The 22,368-nt window shown below is 42.1% G+C and overlaps 1 protein-coding gene across 7 annotated transcripts in view; it reads right to left on the reverse strand.

Moving 5' to 3' along the window:
- The window catches only part of ARHGEF10 (Rho guanine nucleotide exchange factor 10), a 93,556-nt gene extending 75,636 nt beyond the window's left edge, over window positions 1–17,920 (reverse strand). For 3 of the 7 annotated variants that reach the window (XM_083607063.1, XM_083607061.1, XM_083607058.1), the window contains exons 1-2: window positions 17,607–17,920; window positions 6,230–6,324 (exon numbers count right to left, since the gene is read on the reverse strand). In XM_083607063.1, coding sequence (XP_083463189.1) covers window positions 6,230–6,269 — 40 coding nt within the window. In that variant the 5' untranslated portion in view covers window positions 6,270–6,324; window positions 17,607–17,920. Of the gene's footprint in view, window positions 1–6,229; window positions 6,325–9,518; window positions 9,539–17,527 lie in introns of those variants that run through there. The other 4 variants (XM_083607062.1, XM_083607059.1, XM_083607064.1 and 1 more) reach the window with 4 other exon arrangements.
- Between the last annotated feature and the right edge of the window lie 4,448 nt (window positions 17,921–22,368).

Consider the following 22,368-nt stretch of genomic DNA (forward strand, 5'->3'; position numbering starts at 1 on the left):
ATATTGGACAAACAATTATTAAAAGACAATACAACTCTGGGACATGGATGAGATGACTTCATCCTTCTATAAATATACTGCTGAACTTCTAGCTAACAGTGAAACATTGTCTGGAAATAAATTACAGGAAGCGTACAGAGATGTTTTAATTGCCATAATGCCCAAAGGAGGAAAAGATCCAATGTCACTATCATGATGAAGATCAGTTTCACTTTTTGACAATGGTTATGACTATACAATTTTTAACAGTATTTTAGCAAAGCTTTTGAATATGATTGTATATAGATATTATCATTAGTGTGGTATTCATCTAAGTTTTCCCCCTAGTAGACCCACTGAAATGAATTAGTAACATGAGTAAGTGAGATCAGTGAGTAGTGGGGTCTGCTCTGAAGAATACTTGAATTATCACCCTAGTTTTGTGTTGTTGTTTCAAGTGGTTCATGGTGGGGAAAGTTTGGAAACCATTGTATTTGATCATACATGTGGACTAAACAAATAATTTTTTAACATCTCAGCTGGGAGTGGTGGTAGCTCTGCTACCAAGTTCCTCACAAATACACATCTCATAGGACTGCTTTGTACTTCACCAAAGCCCAACATCTTAGGAGAAGAACAGAAGATAAACATACTATCAAAACTTTGGGTTCTGTGATTCATCAATGCTAGTGTTGTCTTCAGTGTTTCAAAGTGTTTCTTAAGTTTGTCAAAAGCAATCCTTTCAGCTCTCTCTTCTTCTGAACCTTGACAAAAAAATCTATTTTCTTTCCTTCAAAAACTTCCATGTAAATATTTTCCTTTGGGAAGTGGAGGAAACCAGGCATATATTTAGAAACAAGATTATTTAACTTGAAGGTAAGAAGAGGTCAAGGGAAACCCACATAAATCTTAGAAAATCTAATTATTATGTAAGATTTTCTCAGACACTCAACCAGCTTGGACACGCTCTGAAAAATTCCTCTACAAAAATTCACACTACTCAACTGTTCTGACTCTCAAAGCAATAAGCTTTCTTGCTATATATTCTGTTTCCTGAACCACATTGACTCAGCATGCCTGTTAGTGACACCTCTAACGCACTGTAAGGAAGGAAGGTCAATATTTTTCCACTTAAAAACTAAAATAATATTCATTATCTAGCTGGTGTGACATGTTAAATGGCTAAGTTTTCGTGTGCACCATTTAAAAGCTCCTTCTTTCACTTGTCTCTGAACACAAAGCTAAATATCCTATCATTCACATCCTAAGGGGTTGAGGCGACAACCACAGAAGCTCAAAAGCAAAAGTTGCTGTTGACAGGAATGCTCATACGCTGTAACAGAGCTGAGCAAATCAGCATCAAGAGACCGCCAAGGAGAAGTGTTACAAGCTCTCAAGCAAATATAGAAATTCTCTGCTGCTTCCACAAGATACGTTATCTTTGTTCACTCTTCCCAAAATACCTTACACTGACAGCCTCACACCCGGCACTGCTTGGGAATTCTAAGAAAGAAAGAAAATCAGTGCAGTTTCGAAAGGTTCCATCAACCATCTTAATTCAACTTAAGGTCCAGTCGTATCCCAGCAGAGACAAAAACCTGCTCCATTATCTCAGGAACAAACCTGCAAATGTCTAATCCTGTGAAATAAGCTAAGGCAGATACTGGGGACCTTCAACGCTCATGCAACTCTTTGACAGCTTTTCTGTGGGAGGTTTACCCATCTATTCATGTATTAACATGCAAGCTAATTCAAAATTCTTCAGCAATGGTTGAAGGCCCTGCCCATTATACCATTGGCTCAAATTTCTGAATGCAGGTACAATTGAGTAATGCAGTAACAAGGTATGTCTTGTGGTACTGGTTCCTTGTTTTCAAGGGCCCGTGGGCAAGGGGCCCCCTCCCCCTACGAGTCCACCTTTTCACTATTAAGATAATCACTGCCACTACTCTTCACCATTTCCCTGCAGCAAATGCCTACTATGCAGACCCTTGATGCCAGCTCTGCTTCCAGAGAGAGAGTAATACCAAGCCCCTTTCTGAAGAAAGCTCACTCAAAGTCATTCAGACCACTGGAGAAAGTGTTGAACTAGCAGTTATCTTCAGAAATGGCAACAAGCACACAGAGCAATTGAGAAAGAAGTGTGGCGTTCGCCCTCCTAGGTGTGTGACATCATACTGGGTCCATAAGGAAAGGGTTAACTAATTGTAAAATGACTAACCAATGGGAACCCAATGGGCAGAGTTAACTGTGTATAAGGTTAAGCACAGAGGTTTTTTGGAGGAGTTAGAGTTAGGGTGGTTGAGAAGTCAGTCTGGAGTTAGAGAAGAGACAGAGAAGATAAGTCTGTGGGTTGGGCTAGTCTGGTGTGAGAGAGGGAGAGAATTTGTTAAGAGGAGTCAGTCAACCAGTTGAGATAATCAGTCAGAAGGTATTAGGAAGGTATAGGCCGGTAAAGAAACTAAAGCTAAGGTGCTGACAGGAATATTATCTGAGAAACCATAAACTTGTTAATGTTTGTAAAATAAACTTCTTCTTTTTTTGTTCACTTTTAGCAACTGTCTGGACTCAGTGTTTTACCAGAGAGCAACGGGTTGGTGGCAGCGGGGAAGTGAGCACAGTGGTGGCACAGGGATCAATAGACCGTTAAATGTCTGGGGACCCTGTGTGATCACCACACAGTGGTCCCAAAATGGTGTTCTCAAACTAGTGATCCTGAGTACTTGCCACTGTACTGTTAGTCTTTTTAAAAAATTAATAAATGAAGAGACGGAATACACCCTAATCACATAACCAGCCAGCATATTTGGCATCGTGAATCTTCAGCTATTCTCCTTCTCTGGCCACATTGTCATGCAGCAAAGGAGAAATTGGAGCATTAAGAAGGCAACAAGAGTGAAGTGCTCTGTCACACAGAAGGAAAGTCGCTCATTCTTTCTCTTGCTGAACACATCCCATTGGCTCTGCATTACTTTGGATTAAATCCTAGGGCTTTATAAGGATTTCTCAGAAGCATTACATTCAGAAAGACAGTCAAGCAGCAGAACAGGCCTCAGACCATGAAAGCAGTGCGGCCATTATTTTTCCTCACAGCCACAGAAACCAAGTCTACAGAAATCTCATTGTTGTCTCTCCCCCATATCACATTTATCATTTGTGCGTAATTTTGTGCGTGACCTCATTTATAAAGATGAAGCCTTGTTGCACCAAGGCAGCTTTTACAAAGCACAAGTAGCAACTGCAAATTTTGTGCCAACTCAATGAGAACTTTATGCGAAAACTGTCCTTAATTTTACCAGGCCAATTTACATCCTTCATGCCTGCTATTGTTGGAATCTATCTGTTCCAAAAGACAATGGAGTGTACCTCTGGGAGTGAAGTCAAACTACTACATTAGCAGCAATGAAGCGACATCCTTTGGGCGCAAGCTTGGACAGTGTTTCATGCTTAATCCAAACCATATTCACCGCCCTGCTTGTTTTATCCATTTTCTCTATCTTTTTCACTATCTGGGCCATGCTCATGTTTTCTTTGGTTTCCTTCCCAATGTGGTTAAGCTTGAAGGTATCACTTGTCAGTAGCTTGTTATCTTTTATAATCACGGCTGCCTGATAAAAGGGGAATTACACGAGTCAATATTGTTATGAATGGATTACATCCAGATTGTAGAAATAACCTGGAGAAGATGTCAAGGTCTAGTACAAACCTTGTCCTTGTTTTAAGGGCAAATAGATTCTAGTGAAGAAACTTTTATCAGACTTATGACACAGAGTAGGGATCAAAATTCCCTTCCACCCAAAACCACAAGGCAGACTTTTTAAAATGTGCACGCTCAAACACAAATGTGAAAGGGCATTTAATGTAATGCGCAGTTTGGAGACATGTAGTTTTATGAACAAATTGCAATGCAATTATCTACGAAGGAAAAAAAAGTTTTCCATTCTCCTTCTCTGTTATAAATTTTAAATACAGTATTGATTATTTACTTTCAACAGATTTATTTTTCCTGGTTGTTGCTTTTCTAAAAGGAAAGCCACAGGATCTGCCTCACTTTCTCTTCTGAAAGGCATCGCTCTATTTCAGACACCAAACAAGCTATTAACAGCTTCCCAAACAAGAGACTATTGATAATTACAATTCAGATGCTGTTCTCATTCATTTCAAACCTTGGCTCCATTTTTATCATCCTTTGTAACCATCCTGTCTGTATGCTCAAACAGGCATTTCTCACAAAACAAATGCAACACAGACAACGCATTTTACTGTGTCTGCTCACTTTAGGCAATATTCTTACAACTTTCAAAACACAGCTAGTCACGCAAACCTCTGCTCCTAGATGACACAAACGAAAATTTGCAAGTGCAGTCACCTTCTGATATACAGATTCTATTATTATTATTATTATTATTATTATTATTATTATTATTATTATTATATTTATTTCACTTGTTAATCACTTAATCCAAAAGGCAAAAGTCTAAGCAACTTACAAATATTAAGAGCCAAGGCAGAACATAAAAACAGACCATACATTACAATAAGAACAAGGCACATTCTACAGATACATGGTATATTAATGTGCTGTGGAAAAAAAACATTAAAGAGGTCTTTGTGTATCTTTCTTAAAATTATGTTTAATTAAACCGTAACTAACACATTTATACAGAACATCTCTCCCTCCATCTCTCCAACCCAATACCACCCCTTTGAAAAAAACGCCAGTGTAACTTTTCAGGTTTCCTGTGCTGTTTGCCCTAAAACTACAATCCAGCGCAGCGCTATGCATTATACTTTAAAGAACCATGACTGCAGCTGTACCTTTATTGGATGTTGCAGTAGCAACAGTTGCTATCACTAGAGAATCAAAGCTGCTTTGTAAAAAAAAAGGGGGGGGGAGCAGTGACTTATCAGTACGGCTGTGGAAACTGTTCTCTGGCTTGCACATATGGTTCTTCTTGGTGCACACAATATCGTTTCTTTTCAATTGTGCCCTTTGTCTTCTTGCTTCTGAGCACTGGTGTTTTGATTACACTTTGCACAAACAAGAAAGTCAGTGCCTCTCTCTCTTTCAGTTTTAGGAAACTGGAAGCTAGGAGTCTCAGAATTTTATTGCATCCCATTTCCTGCTTCTCTCCAATGGAGTCAGGGAGGTGCATATATTCACAATTATTCTGGGAGGTAGGTAATCTAGTATGCTTCATTCCTAAGCCCTTGAAGTGGCTAGCAACTTCAAGACAATGGATTGGAATGAAACAAGAATGAAACATCCAATTAACACGGTGTTATAAAGGTAAAGGTAAAGGGACCCCTGACCATTAGGTCCGGTTGTGACCAAATCTGGGGTGGTGGCGCTCATCTCGCTTTCTTGGCCGAGGGAGCCGGCGTACAGCTTCCGGGTCATGTGGCCAGCATGACTAAGCCGCTTCTGGCGAACCAGAGCAGCGCATGGAAACGCCGTTTACCTTCCTGCCGGAGCGGTACCTATTTATCTACTTGCACTTTGATGTGCTTTCGAACTGCTAGGTGGGCAGGAGCAGGGACCGAGCAACGGGAGCTCACCCCGTTGTGGGGATTCGAACTGCCGACCTTCTGATCGGCAACTCCTAGGCTCTGTGGTTTAACCCACAGCGCCACTAATTGTGCACTACCTCAATATTTTTAAATGAGTTGACTGTTTACAAATATCCTGATAAATGTTTTTTTAAAAAAAAATGTTTCACCTAATTCTGCATCTATCACACATGTATTCCTTTCTCTGGTTCCCTCTCAGCACATATGTTTGAACCGCAATACCTTAAGTAATCAGTATGAATGGGTGTGTTTGCAAAATATCAACTCCATTTCAGAAAATAGGTTGGCTGCATTCTTGTCATCACAAAACTGCACATTCACATATGTAACCTTTCGGCATTTAGCGCGCACACACACACCCAATCCCCTGTTACATTCCATAACAGGAACTGAATTCCAAGCACAGCATAATTCATAACAAATGGGGAAACCATTTTAGAAGAAGTGCTTCAACTCTAAAGGCTCGCGTCATTGAAGGAAGTCACTTGGTGGAATCTCATCATATTCAAAACACATGCTATGAGCAGGCCCTTATGCCTATGCATTCATTGAGGGGATTGTGCAGCAGAAAGTTAATGCAGGTGAAAATGTGAAAAGAACAGGCAGGCACGCAATCAGTTCAAGCAGATGGCTTTTAAAATACAATGCAAACATTGTGATTTTCTCTCTTTCTTTTTACCTTCAGGTGGTGGCGGTGGAGGGAATCCTTCTGTGTCCATGCTTTTGTGTACTCTGTCTATTGTGGTTCCTTCTGAAAACACACAATAAATGATCCTGCAGAAAAACATTTTTAAAAGAACAAACAGGTATTAATATTATTGAAATTTCCTGTTTGTCAGATGCAACACAGCAGTTCTCAACCTGTGGGTCCCCGGATGTTGTTGGACTACAACTCCCATCATCCCTGACCACTGGCTAGGAATGATGGGACTTGTAGTCCAAAAACAGCTGGGGATGCACAGGTTGAGAAACACTGAGCTAACACAAAGATCTGTACTCTAAGCGGCTGAAGTTGAGCAAGGGATTCCAGCTCTCCTGCCTCAATACTACCGGATAGGAAGAGTTTCATAGTGCAGGTACAAGTTGGCTGCAGTTGCTGGGAGACCTCCAGTTGTTTATACTGGCATAGATGTTACTGAATGGCGCCACTTGCTTAGAGGCCTCTGCACAAATGCAGCATGGTAGTGCCCAATACCACCTCAGCTCATTGGCAACCACTAAACATCAGCACTGAACCCTCCCCTTAACCCTCCATGTGCAATTAAGAGAATGTGATCTGCACGTTTTAGCAAATGCATCTCTTTCTCTCTCTAAAAAAAATGAGGGGACTCACAAGTATCACACGTCTACCATAAGTCTATAGTTCGCTTGCTCTGTATTTGCATGTTATTTTAGTAGTAAAGGCCTTTTAGTGGTGCAGCTTGCTACCAGACTGTTTTCAATTATAAACAAGACGACTGGGCAAGTCTTCAATTATTTCTCTCCAAGTTCCTTGTAGGGAGAAGACCAGAGCATACAAGAACCCTTCAGAGTAGCGTCAACACTTCTTTCATTACTTTGCCCAAAAAAGCTCTTTCTGGCTGTGTGTGCTAAGAATCACATATGTGAATAGGACGTAAGAAAAAGAACCTCCCTTTCAAAGCAAGACATATAGCATGATGCCACATTAAAACAGGCCACTTCACATGCTATTTTCATGTAGGGGAAAAGTATGCACAGTGAAGTCTGTTTTGGTGTATTTATGTTCACGTCAGAAAGCCATAATGGCTTTCTACAGCTTACTGCTTACATGTACAGATGGCATTTCAAATTCATGTGTGTGATCTTTGCACATTAACACAAGCAATGTTAAACCATAGTTAAGGCAAGTAAGCCAACAACAAACCATGGCTTATTTTTGCTAAAACCATAGTTAATGAACCATGGTTAAGTCACTGGCCTGGATTCACATGCAACACTAAATCTTGATTTATTATTAACTAAGGGTTTATTTAAACCATGATTTAATGTTACATGAAAACCAGGCCTATGTGTACACAGATTACCCTACTCAGCAGTGACCAACTTGTGGAGAGAAGTATTATGTGTACATAATTCTTATGCAACAATGCAACTTCGCTGAAGTGTTGATGTCTTTAGAAGACAACTGAAGGCAGCCCTGTATCAGGAGGCTTTTAACATTTGATGTTCTTATTATATTTATAGATATGCTGTAAGCCACCCAGAGTGGCTGGGGAAACCCAGCCAGATGGGCGGAGTATAAATATTAAAATCATTATTAATTATTATTATTAAGATCTAATGAGCAACTCTGTTTTACTTTTGCATTTGCACCACAGATGGCTCATATTAAATGTTTTCCTTTTGACTATTATTTCTTTCTAATAGGATATGCACAGCTGAAGTTCACAGCGGAGGTTTTTTTTTATTAAACATCTTCAAAGTTGAATACATTGAAAATAAAGAACCACTTGTTCCATATTGCAAGGGTGTTCAGATGCCTCTCTGCAAAGGCAGACAATAAGTTCCATCCAACCGCACTAATTTTTGCAACACTCTTACAAATCTGGAGAGAAAAGTGCTCAGTCGCCAGTTTTTTTTTAAAGTCACATAAAATGGCACAGTGGCTCGTGTGGTTTGATACTTCACCGGCAATACACATTACAGTGGTACCTCGGGTTAAGAACTTAATTCTTTCCAGAGGTCCGTTCTTAACCTGAAACTGTTCTTAACCTGAAGTACGACTTTAGCTAATGGGGCCTCCCGCTGCTGGTTATGCACGCTTCCGGTTACGCACGCTTCGGATAATGAGCTCCGCTAATCCGGAAGTAGTTTCTCCTGGTTGCGCACTTTGCCCCAGGATGTGAGCGGAAGTCGCGTGCCAGAGGCGCCATTAGCAAAAGCGCGCCTCAGGATAAGAATGGTTTCAGCTTAAGAACGGACCTCCAGAACGAATTAAGTTCCTAACCAGAGGCACCACTGTACATGCTTACCTGGGAATAAGTTCCACTTAACATACAAGGAGATGCGTTAAGGGTTTAATAATATTTATTTCATTTAAGTATTTTTTTAAAAAAAATCACTTTAATTTAAAATTTAAAATTTAATTTAAAAAGGGATCTAAAGCAATCTAGAGTGGTACCTCGGGTTACATACACTTCAGGTTACATACACTTCAGGTTACATACACTTCAGGTTACAGACTCTGCTAACCCAGAAATATTACCTCAGGTTAAGAACTTAGCTTCAGGATGAGAACAGAAATCGTGCTCCAGCGGTGTGGCAGCAGCAGGAGGCCCCATTAGCTAAAGTGGTGCTTCAGGTTAAGAACAGATTCAGGTTAAGAACAGACGTCTGGAAGTACTTAACCTGAGGTACCACTGTATATAAAACTGCACACATCCTTTTTCCTCCTTGCTTTCTATTGTGTGCTTTGCAAGTTGAAATTTCTGTGGCATTTTTTTATCCTACCAGTCACAGCTTTCCAGCTGTCAAAGTCCTATGGTGCAGTTGCTTCCAATTTCTTCCATTCCATCTCCTTACCCTATTTTACAGAGGCTGCTTCTGCTCTTTAAGGTACCTATAGGCCAACAGGAAGGGGTATTGTTTACGGGTTGGTGCTAATGTCAATGTCTAGTTTTGAAGATCCATAACTTTTTGCTGTTATCTTGATTACGTTCTTGCATTTTTATTGTTAGATCATGTAAAATTATCAGTGGGCTGTTTAATTTTATTATAAAGTGATTAATATGAGATGCTTGCATTACCCTATTGATCTATTTAAATTCTGTTGCAAACTTACATAAACTTTTTTGATGTTGTGAACTGTTTTGAGCATGGTTTACCATGGAAAAGCACCAAGCTGTTCAAATAAAGATGGCAGCACAATTATTTCAATAGTTACATGCTAGAAACAGAACTGCTGCATTTTAATGATTATGCAATGTCTAGTGCAACTTAAGACAAACCTGTGAATATATATCTATTTTACACAAACTGCATGACTGCTTCAGATGGATCTGGGCACTTCAAATCCACTTTAAAAAATACAGCAATTGAAGGAGTTCCTGTTATGAAAAATATCCTAAATATCCCATCCATAATATGGCAAGTACATGATATGAACTCACCCATTTCATAGTTCATACTACATTAGACTTTATTCTTATACTTTGGAATAAGTGATCTGTTACCACCTGAACTTCAGCGTACGCCAATTATAATGGACATTGCTATATCTCTGCTAAGGTTTTTCTATTTATTACAAATTGCTCATGAAAAATCTTTATCACTCTAGAAAATAGTTCAAAGGCTCTTTTTTCCTACCATAAGTAAGAAACAGAAAGCAGAACATAACCTTGAACGTTACCATAATACCCAGATGTTTGCCTCAAGAAGCAAACGCTTTGTACAATACACCAAATAACTGCAACATTTTTCTCTAAACATAGAACCTCTGTTCTATGGAAGACAGTGTTGCTTGTGCAGTCACCCTAGGTTCGAACCACTGTGTCGAAACTACTCACTGCTTCCCAAAGCCTTTCTATCGATGCTACGAAGGATAAAGCATTATGCTAATATGCAGACATTTCTGTGGCTGCGTACTTCAACTTTGCATTATTCACATTTGTTCATTCTATAAAGGCAAGTATTTCTTACAAATCCCCAAGAATACGTTGAATAAGGCTGTTGTCCTATACCGGGCCAACATGAGAATAAATCCCGCTGAAGTCAATAGGAATTGTTTTCAAGATGACATGTAATGGAAGGCATGCTACAAGCCCACACATGGTTTAAGTCAGCTTTGTTTTAAATAAGCTCATATTTTTTTAAAAAAATATGGGGAAACCTAGTGGCTGACATAGTCATTCAATTTAATACTCTCCAGTATTACTTTGTTGTGCTGATTTGACCGTTCCATCAGTGCAAACATTTCTGCTTGCCAGACAGGATGGAACAGTCAAATTAGCAACCCCCCATGCATTATTCTGGGGGTTCTCCCAACCTCCTAGAGCAGATTTAGGTGGTGTGGGGTGCATGGGAGGGGAGAAGAGAGGGAACTATCTCATTGAACTAGCATGAGTTATTTTGTTAGCTGCTGCTAGCAAAGCAGGTTAACAAAATCCAACTCTATGCTTCAATCTGTTTCTTGCTACTCAAACACTGCTCTTACACTGATCCGGAGTGAACTGATCAAACATCCTTGTTAATGTGCACAGCACAGACTGTGAAATCCCCAGTTCAGTCGCAACATCCCCACCACATAAACACAAGATTACTGTTTACTTATTTGAAAATTTCTATTCTTCTCACACTGGGTGGATGGTACTGCAGAGTACTATCAAGGGTTATCAATAACCTACACGAAGTACTTTGAACTTCAGTATTTCTACTATCAGTGATATGGCCTTCATCTCCCACCTCCATTTCTTTTTAAACTTTACAAGATATTAAGATCATTGGCTTCCATGGTTATCACCCCTCTGTCTTCACACAGAAACTGTATGCTGTGACATTTATTCCCAACTATTCCAGCCCAACCCTGCAAAGCATTTTCTGGTAACATGACTAATCCCTTTCAAAATCAATATGCCTTTTGTTTAAATTGTAGAAATATTCAGGCGAGAGATAGTGCACTGTAAGGGACCCTTATGTGAAAATATTCAGGAGAGTGTGTGTGTTATAAGGGAAACTGTGAGCCCCAACAAAGGGACTTCAGTGAGTCCAGTGCAATAATTTATTTATTTTTTAAAAAAATTCTTACAGCACAAGGAAGTTCCTCCCACCTGCTCCCCCCCCCCATACATACATCTTAAGATTCATGCAGTCCCATAGATCTAGACAGGGGTCAGCAAACCTTTTCAGCAGGGGGCCGGTCCACTGTCCCTCAGACCTTGTGGGGGCCGGACTACATTATTTTTTGGGGGGGGGATGAACGAATTCCTATGCCCCACAAATAACCCAGACATGCATTTTAAATAAAAGGACACATTCTAGTCATGTAAAAACATGCTGATTCCCAGACCATCCGTGGGCTGGATTGAGAAGGCGACTGGGCCAGATCCGGCCCACGGGCCTTAGTTTGCCTACCCATTATCTAGCACATATCCCAAACCCACAAACTCAGACTTCAGGCCCATATAATTCAGCTCCTCACATATTCTATGGCACAAGAGCCATACTGTAGATATCATCATTCACAGTTGCCATGTCTAAGGCTTAGCCACGAACATCCCTGTAACTCTAGCAATGCCTCTCAAAAGATCTCAGCCTGCAAGTCATTTACATTACTCCCCACCAAAACCTCCCCATGTCTGAAAGCACCTACCACCCACTTACAAATTGCCACTTGTTGAGCTGCAACTCTTTCCACAGTTCTCAAGAGCCATGGAAGTTATCGAACCCAGGCTCTGTCCTGCAGCTGCCTCAGACTCTGTACCTTCCTTCTACACACTGGAATACGCCTTTCTGTAGCTTCCCAAAGAGCCCAGGGGATTAGTTACACTTCTATCAAACTCCTCATGGCCCTTTAAGCAACCTTGGCTGCCTTTCCAAAACCACTAGGTCTACAGGCTTCTACTAAATCACACTGAGCAAACATGTTGGATGGTGCACAACTAATTTACTCCATCCGGGTAAATCTAGCCTCCAAAAATATATATCAAGTCTCTACACTTTACCCACAACATGCCAGTGGCAGTATACTCAGCCAAGCAGTTAAACAGAGGGACAAGTGACCCAGATGGAAGGTTCTCTCTGCTGCTTACAGGGGAATGCTGAATACATCATTTTAACTCAGCTCAGCTTGTATTACAAACCTTGGATTTCACTGAGATAATGAAATTCAAGGTTTGTAATTTTTTATCTCAAAACAAAAGACTGATTTTCCTAAATTATAACAGGCAATTATGTAGGAAAGATTATGGACGCTGACAGGTACGTCCCGTTCCCCAAAGGAACTATGGAAGCAAATGGGATTAGCATATTGGGACTTCCTGAAATATTTTATTTATCTGAAGCAGAGCAGAGCCAGCTTGGTGTCCTCCAGATGGAGGTTTGGTGCTCTCCCAACTCCCATCTGTCCCATCTGGCCAGCACAAAAAAATGGTTAGGAATGGCTGGAGTGGTTGCCCGAAAGATCTGAAAGACACCAGGTTTGGGGGTGGCAATCCCTAAACCACAGGTAAGATTAACTACAGTCTCTTCACATTTACACATTACTGTTGGGTTGAAATAACGACAGACAGGTAGCGAGTGTCATCTGGGAGGCATCTCCCGAGCAAGTCTCTGGGAATCCCTTTTATTGAATATTACAGCATTGCCACATACGTGATTGTTGCTGATTGGTTAACACAAGTACAAAGCAAAGGGTTGCATATAGGCATTAATCACCGATAGATTAAAGGCTGGGAAAGGGAGCACAGAACTAGACAGGCATGAAAACCTCCTAATTAAATTATAACTAATGATTAATATAGTAAGACTTAAAACAATTACTAATGATTGATATAGGAAACTTAAAAGAGCATAATAATCACGTTCCGTAGATGTGATCAACTATGCATTAAGAACAGGTCAAAGCACAATGTTTTTCCTGAACTCAATGTGAACTGAACATTCTAAGGTGATGAGTGAATGTCTTAGTATTAGAACGGTTTGTGCAGCATCATGTGCAGAAGCGAAGCTTAGAAGCAAGACTTCCCATCAGGCCACAGTCATGTATAGAATCATAGCATCCCATCACATTACAAATCACAACAAACTGAAAATGGAGGCCGAAGCTCCTGATCTTCCTTGCACTTGTACCATAGCACAGGTGTGTGTGTGTGTGTGTGTGTGTGTGTGTGTACGGATGTGTGTAGCTTGGATGCCAAAGACTCACTCACATAATGCTTAATTATGGTTCAGCATGAAGTCTTAATGCAGCCAATGTATTTGTAGCAGTGTTTTACAGTTGCATTATTATTACAATATATGGCAAGGTACCTATTAATAGTATCTGTTGACGGTACAGCACCTTCTTTTTAAGGCAATGTAGGTCATATTAGTTTGAAAGAAACAACTAGATCAGCTATACAGTGGTACCTCGGGTTACATATGCTTCAGGTTACATACACTTCAGGTTACAGACTCCGCTAACCCAGAAATAGTACTTCGGGTTAAGAATTTTGCTTCAGGATGAGAACAGAAATTGTGCTTTGGCGGCGCAGCGGCAGCAGGAGGCCCCATTAGCTAAAGTGGTGCTTCAGGTTAAGAACAGTTTCAGGTTAAGAACGGACCTCCGGAACGAATTAAGTACTTAACCCGAGGTACCACTGTATTCTGGAGAAAAGCCTGAGTGGTTTTTTGTAGTTCTTCTCAAATTGACCTTGCATGCATTCATTTCCTAAAGTTATTTGCATCAAGATTTCAAATGGAATGGCTAAGTAATCAAAACACACTTCTCTATAGTTAGGGCAAGCAGACTTCCCCACCCCCACCCTGAATATAAATCTTTATGTCTCAGGGTCATCAGTTACTGCTTAGTGTGCCAAGTGATGGGTAAATATTGGGGGGGGGGGGAATGTCGCCGAACAGATTATTCATCAGTTGTCACTTTGTCACCTTTTCAAGCATCTTTTTTCTGATCGCAGTCAATGGTGATGCAACTGGCTCCCGTCAGCTATGGCTATAGTACGGCACACACTTCATAGTAAATTCATTAAAATCAGAGACATTACTTCTGCAAGTTGGTTCTTATCCTATACCGGCAGTTAAAGAGAAGTAGAGAGCAATGCAACATCAAGGTCACATATCGTAACTCTATTTGCTCCCGTGAAAGGAAAAATCACAACTTCTGCAACTCTGGCATTACTGCTCATGTGAATAAATTGCCCACATGAGTATTTTAAGTGCAAGTCAGCTGCCAACATATCAAACTCAACTGAATAAGCACACCTAGGATCGAGCTGCTAGCTTCACGAAAGGTTAAAGAATGTACACTGGGCAAATAGAGTCCTGGTGCTCTTAGCCTCAATTCAGTAAAGAACACGTCATTTATGGCTGTTAGAAGGAGGTCTTAGTGGGGGGAACATAGCAAGGCTAATGAATATATTTACTTTGACTATAGTGTAAGGTAAAGGTACCCCTGACCATTAGATCCAGTTGTGGCCGACTCTGGGGTTGCGGCGCTCATCTCGCTTTATTGGCCAAGGGAGCCGGCGTACAGCTTCCGGGTGATGTGGCCAGCAGGACTAAGCGGCTTCTGGCGAACCAGAGCAGCGCACAGAAACGCCGTTTACCTTCCCACCGGAGCGGTACCTATTTATCTACTTGCACTTTGACATGCTTTCGAACTGCTAGGTTGGCAGGAGCTGGGACAGAGCAACGGGAGCTCACCCCGTCATGGGGATTCGAACCGCCGACCTTCTGATCAGCAAGTCCTGGGCTCTGTGGTTTAACCCACAGCGCCACCCGCGACTGTACTGTAGTCCCTAGCAAAACAGAAATAATGTATGTTGAGAGAGAAGATTGAACAAAATATATAAGACAGCATGGTCTCCTTCTTCAGTTTTAAAATTAACTCCACACTGCAGATCAGAAGAAAAGGATCGTGAACCCTCAGATTCATGTAGATCAGAAGACACCTCTCTGGGAGTCACTTAATAATCTGTTTTACCAAACCAACATCTTGAAATGAGAAGGAAAATTCTTAGTACTGCTGCCACAGGACTTCAATAACAAGCTCCTACAGAAAAGACCAAAGTAGCAGCAAGCTTCTGGTAATCCTGGTTTAGCATATTAGTACAGTTCAGAGAAAAGGGACGTGGATGGCGCTGTGGGTTAAACCACAGAGCCTAGGGCTTGCCAATCAGAGGGTCGGCGGTTTGAATCCCCATGATGGGGTGAGCTCCTGTTGCTCGGTCCCTGCTCCTGCCAACCTAGCAGCTTGAAAGCACGTCAAAGTGCAAGTAGATAAATAGGTACCGCTCCAGCGGGAAGGTAAACGGCGTTTCCGTGCGCTGCTCTGGTTCGCCAGAAGCGGCTTAGTCATGCTGGCCACATGACCCGGAAGCTGTACGCCAGCTCCCTCGGCCAATAAAGCGAGATGAGCGCCGCAACCCCAGAGTCGGCCACGACTGGACCTAATGGTCAGGGATCCCTTTAGCTTTACCTTACAGTTCAGGGAGACACAGTAAGTTAATGAAACAGGCCCAATGAATGAATGAATGAGGTGACCCATTTTCTCTGTGCAATCAAAGTGAGGATCTTCTTGTGCAGACTTGGCAGTTTATACTAGACACAGGTGAGTGACCAGTGGAAATAAATTAATTAATTTTATAGCATTTGTAGGATGCCTTTTAAGAGGAAGTACTCTATAAATCAGCTTCCATCATTAAAAAAAAAATTTTAAAATTCAACATGTACCAAGTTATCCAACCATTAAGGTGATGCCTGTAGTTCATGTTTCAGGATGCTATAGCCAGCAGCTTTTTCTGCAGACTACAAAGCAATCTTTAATCATCTCTGCAGACACAAACTGGTTAAAGTTGCACAATTGACAGAAACACAGTGTCTTGATTTAGTTCTTGCACCTTACATTGGTACTGCTATGCTGCAGAGCATTCCAGTTAGGTGTGTATTAATCCTATCTTAGGCAGGTTTACTCAATGCTGATACACTTTGTTAAATGGGACTTACTTATATATAAACATTCTACAAGCTATATGCATGTCTTGATTTTAGTAAGACTTGGGCCACAATCTGGCATAGTTAAATACACTTAAACTTATTTCAATGGAATTCAGTACACCTAACTCTCGACTGGATTGCAACCAGAGAAGTGTGTATGAAATTAAAATCCACAGATTTAATTCAAGAAAATTAATTGCTTTCTCCCTGACTCTTTTTTTGAAGTTATTTTGTTTGTGTCAGTTTACATAAACATCTTATAGCATTGTAAGTCATCTATCTTGTATCAAACCTCAGAAAACATTTTAAAAGTTTCTAATGCATGCCTTGTAAAACTTCCCTGTCTGAGTAATATAGGCAATGCAGATACTTTTAAATATCAATTTTCATATACTTTAACATATTATTAATTATGCATACTCAGTAGAAATATCACAAAATCCTATGGGTGGTATTCAAGTTTCAATCAGAGTAGACCCACTGAAATTAATGGGCCTAACTTAGTCATGCTCATTAATTTCAATGGGTCTACTCCGAGTAAAACTTAATTGAATATCATCCTAATTTACTAAATGCTCCTTATGCACAGTCTATTCCAGTCCCAATTATTCCAAGCTCTCAGTATATTGCATGATTCCCTTCCATTTATTTAAGGCTTCATAGCATCAAACCAACATTTATACTTAAAAATAAATAAATAAAATCCCAACAGTTAGCTAACAGCGTCTCTCTCCTCCAAGTCCATTTCTTCGCAGACCTGCTGAGCCAACAAAAAAGCCACGAAGCGCTTTGCATCTGTGCAGTGCGCATATAGGCATTTTTGGGCCATGACACCACCGGTTTCTGAATCCAGAAGAAAGCTCCACACCCACTCGCAGCTTATGAATCACTACTCTCCGTGGGGGGATCCCAAAGAGGGGTGGGGTGAGAGAGGGAGGGAAAGGGAGCAGGGTGGAGAGGCTTCTCCTCCAATACAAACAAGCCTTCCAACTTTTCTCGCTGGCAAGGAAACAGCAGCAAGATGCAGGGTTCTTTTTTTTTTGGAGGGATGGGGCATGGGGGCACCTGCCTGCCAAGGAGGCAGCAGTTGCACCGCAGCAGCGCTTCGGAGTCCGGACCCGTCACTGCACTTACACGAGCCCTTTTTCTTCTTCCTCCTCCCCAGGGCGCGCGAAGAAGCCCTCTCCGCCGAGATGCCCAAAGGCGCACACAAAGAGCCTCTCAGGCAAAGCTTCGAAAGCCCTGCCCCTTCGACTCCTGCTTTGCTTCGACGACAAAAAACACCCCCCCTTTTTATTTTTTTCACCTTTCCAGCGTTTCTTTCTGCGCCTCAGGCCGGGGAGAGAGAGGGAGCCAAGCGCTGCCTGCCGCCTCCTTCTCCTTACCTCACTTAGCGGGTGCCAACTCGGACGCCCCTTCGCAGAGGCGCGCGCGCCCGGAATATGGATACAGCATTTCCCAGCTCATCCATCCACACACAGGATACCCAGCCTTCAAAGCTGGGAGCCCCAGCTTCCCCGTGATTGGAGGGAGCAGGCAGCAGTCGCGGCTCTCCCGTTGGCTTCCACGGCTGCCAGTCTTTCTTTTTTGTCTTTCCCCCCCACCCTCTCTGTCGCTGGCGAGGGAAAGCGCCACAAACGCGCAGGGAGAGAGTTGGGAAGAGCCGCCCTCCGCTCCCTCCCGCCTCCCATCGCATTCCTTACATTGCCCACGTGACGCGCCTATAATTGCTCTCTTTTGTACAGCTGTGCGGGAAGCTGTCAAGAGTCGCCCATAGACGGAGCTGGGGAGGAGAACAGGCCAGGCGCACGCACGCACTTGCGCGGCCAACTCGGCCGCTGTTCCTGCAAGCAGATGGAGCAAAAAAACAAACAGACTAAAAATCCTCCATTTTAGGCGTGGAAACCCATCGGTCACCTCCCCGCAGCATCCCTGGGCTGTTTCGTCCCAGCAAGTTTCCTCTCCAACGGGTGGGGAGGAAAGTTAGGGGAGCCCCTATTAGCAGGTGGAGTTGCACTTTTTAAAAAACACCATGATAAATTTAAGCGGAGAAGCTTTGGCTCAGTTGGTTAGAGACAGTGCCGGATTTATGTATAAGCTAAACAAGCTATAGCTCAGGCATAGGCAAACTCTGGCCCTCCATATGTTTTTTTGAGACTACAGTTCCCATCATCCCTGACCACTGGTCCTGTTAGCTAGGGATGATGGGAATTGTAGTTCCAAAACATCTGGAGGGCTGGTGTTTGCCTATGCCTGAGCTATAGCTTAGGGCCCCACTCTCTTCGCCCCCCCCCAAATATACTACTTCTTAATTGTATTTCACTATTAATATGCTTCTTAATTGTATTTCAGTTCAACAATTACTTTGATAAAATACATACAGTGGTACCTCGGTTTAAGAACAGTCCTGTTTACAAACTATTTGGTTTATGAACTCCGCAAAACCGGAAGTAGTGTCCCGGTTTGCAAACTTTATCTCGGTCTAAGAATGGAATCCAAACAGTTGAAGGTAGCTAGTGGTGGGAAGCCTTATTAGGGAAAGTGTGCCTCAGTTTAAGAACGGTTTCAGTTTAAGAACGGACTTCCGGAATGGATTAAGTTCGTAAACCGAGGTACCACTGTATTTTGTTATGTGCAAATGGCATTAGATACATATTAGGTCCATAAATTACCATATAGCATATATTCAACACAAAAACAGTGACAATTTGTTGCTGACAAAGGACAGCTGGACATATAAAGGGCCCCATTACCTTCAGTAGCTTAGGGCCTCATCAAACCTAAATCTGGCCCTGACTGATGCTGATCACGCTGAGGTTGCAGGCTCAATCTCCATATGGGACAGCTGCATTTTCCAGAATCTTAGCATTGAAAGGGACACCAAGGGTCATCTAGTCCAACCCCCTGCAATGCAGGAACCTCAGCTAAAGCATCCAGGACAGATGGGCATCCAGCCTCTGTGTAAAAACCTCCCAAGGAAGGAGAATCCGCAGCCTCCCAAGGGAGACCGTTCCACTGTCAAACAGCTCTTACTGCCAGAAGATTTTTCTGTATGTTCAGTCGGAATCCTCTTTCTTGTAACTTGAAGCCATTGGTTCGAGCCCTACCCTCTGGAGCAGGAGAAAACAAGCTAGTTCCCTCTTTCATATGCCACTGAGGTTATTGAAGATGGTTATCATATCTCCGCTTTTCCAGGCTAAACATACCCAGCTCCTTCAAGGGCTCCTTGTAAGGATGGCTTTCCAGACCCTTGATCTTCTTGGTTGCCCTCCTCTGCACACAATCCAGCTTGTCAACATCCTTCTTAAATTGTGGCTCCTTGGGGCTGCTCCTTCTGAAAATGCCTCACGTCATCTACACATTCCATCAGTTTGCCTCAGAAGCAACGTGCTTTGGACTTAAAAAAAAAAAATGTTTCTGCACTGGCTCTTTAAAGATGACGCAGAAATAATCATGTTTTACTTGTGGTAAAGCTGCAGAAGCTAAGTAGGTTAAAAAATAATTGCCGTGCCAAATCCTAAAAGCCCAAAGGGAAATTGAAGACTGCTTCCTATGCTGTTTTGGGGTGCTGTGTGATATTAAAATAATAATAGATTGACATATCTCTCTCCCACCCTCCATTATGTTGGCAGGTTCTCTGCCTTTCAGAGACACATAATAAATATCTGGCAGGTGTAGCACAGCTTTTCCTATTGTTATACACCTCCATGCTAGAAAAGCTGTGCCTGCTGAATTTTTGCATGCCACAGCTGTTAAGGGCACAGAGCCTCTGCCCCAAAATGGGGTAAGAGTGCCAACAGTACTTCTATTATATGGGCACAGCTGCTGAGGCCTCTCTTGTCCCACCCAGAGGCTGTGCCTCCACCCTGCGACAGGACTTCCTCTGATCCTGGGCCCAAGCTATTGAAAGCTTTAGTTGAAAAGGTAAATCGCCAACACTTTGAATTGTGCCCCAAGCAAACTGGTAACCAGTGCGGCTGTTGCAGAATCGCTGCAACATCACCCAAAGGCAAGTATTCATCCATTTTGGTCCAGATTGCAGCTCCTATAAACTCCTCAAGACTCTTCAAATATAATCCCCCCGGTAGAATGCTTTGCCATAATCCTACCTGGGTCCATTGGTCAGATCCAACCTTCTCAGGAACAGCTACTGCATCAGGCTTAACTGGCCAAAGGCACTCCTGGCCATCACCTGTTTATCCAGGTATAAAGTCAAATCCAGTGGCACCCCGATTCTTCAAGGAAAATACATCCCCCATTCAAAACAGATTGAATCAGTGGTAAATCTCCTTCTGGACCAGGAGCTCATCTATGAATTAAGATGTACTTTTTTAGCCATCATGTAGCCCGATATTACTTTCAGGCACCAATTCACAGTGCTAACAAGACATCTCCATAGCACTAGAAGTCATCAATAAATCCCCTCAAATCCTTTGGTGATCAGCATCTTTCCTCCACACTATTTGAGTACAATGGAGGTTGCACAAGACTAGAAGCAAGGGAACTGCTAATAGGTTACACACAGTTCATGAAGCTTTGATGTGGAATTCATTTTGTTAATTCCATGCTCTGAAGTCCACATGAGATCCTTAGCAAAATCTTAGGAATGATGGAGGGAAACGCAAAGCTTTGAATCCAGAGGCAAACTCATGAAGTAGTGACTTTTCCTTAGTCATTTCATAGAACAAGGTCTTGCTCCGTGTTCTCTGTCCTTGTTTGCTGGTAAGTGGGGAACCTAGCAGTTCAAAAGTATGCCAAAGTGCAAGTAGATAAATAGGTACCACTCCGGTGGGAAGGTAAACGGTGTTTCCGTGCGCTGCTCTGGTTCGCCAGAAGCGGCTTAGTCATGCTGGCCACATGACCCGGAAGCTGTACGCCGGCTCCCTCGGCCAATAAAGCGAGATGAGCGCTGCAACCCCAAAGTCGGCCATAACTGGACTTAACGGTCAATGGGGAAGATTAACTGAAGCTGACAACACTTCAGACCTACCACTGGTTCAAATAGTAAGTCGTTCCCCCACTTAAGGCATTTCAGTGAAGCCATAGTCCCATTCATTTTTTATTGACAGGGCAATCAGAACTTATGGGAAGCATTTGGTGCCCCATAGGGAACCAATTCAGGTTTAGGAGTAGGCATGGCTTAGAAGCACCAATTAGGGCACTTTCAGAATTGTGCTCCCATCATGTCCCTTTTTTAGGCTCCCATATTCCTAAAAATATGTTCTAACAGCCCCATAAAACTCTCATAGACAGGTAACTCTTATACCCTCCGACATTTCTCTGACTAAAAGAGGGACATCCTATTCCATAAAAAATCATCATCATCATCATCATCATTTGACTGTGTTGCTTCAGCCACTCTGGGTAGATTACAACATACATAAAAATGTAATAAAACATGAAACATTCAAAATCTTCCCTATACAGGGCTGCCTTCAAATGTCTTCTAAAGGTTGTATAGTTACTTATCTCCTTGGCTCGGGGGTTGCATAACTCCATACCACTCAACATTTCTCCGATGAAAATAGGACATCCTAAGAAAAAGTGGGACATTCTACGATGAAATCAGGAACAGGGATGTCTTCTGTAAATCCAGGACTGTCCCTGGAAAATAGGGACACTTGGAGGGTCTGAATTCTTTAAAGTTGTTTTGTCACCCTACAAATTTCCCCAAGACACATGCAAAACTGTAGCTAAAATGAGTGTGTGTGTGTGTGTGTGTGTGTGTGTGTGTACCAGAGGAATAACTTTCATTCAACCGGAGAGAGTCAGATAGCAGGTGACCTTCAGATACACTCTATTTATATAAAATTCTATAAATTATACATGGCTTCTCAATCAATATTAGGCTCCGTTCCAGGGACCCCCCTTCCCCAGTAGGAACAGAACAATTTCAGAGCCTGCAGTATTGATTCATTCCTTAATATTTCTTTCTCAGCACCAGCTTTTTATCCATTAAGATGGGATTTCTCCTCCCCTCCACCTCCAGAATGGGCCATTCTAAAATCACTGTTAGCAGAATCAGTTCACAATTTTCCCACCCCTCTGGCATTGAGATGCGTGTGTGTGCATTCCAAAATGTAGGGACTTTTTCTGTTTGCACCATAGGAAGAGTTTGGGGAGATGCAACGTAATTGGACATAAAGG

Source organism: Podarcis filfolensis, assembly GCF_964270895.1.
Source record: "Podarcis filfolensis genome assembly, chromosome: 3".
Classification (NCBI taxonomy): Eukaryota; Metazoa; Chordata; class Lepidosauria; order Squamata; family Lacertidae; genus Podarcis; species Podarcis filfolensis.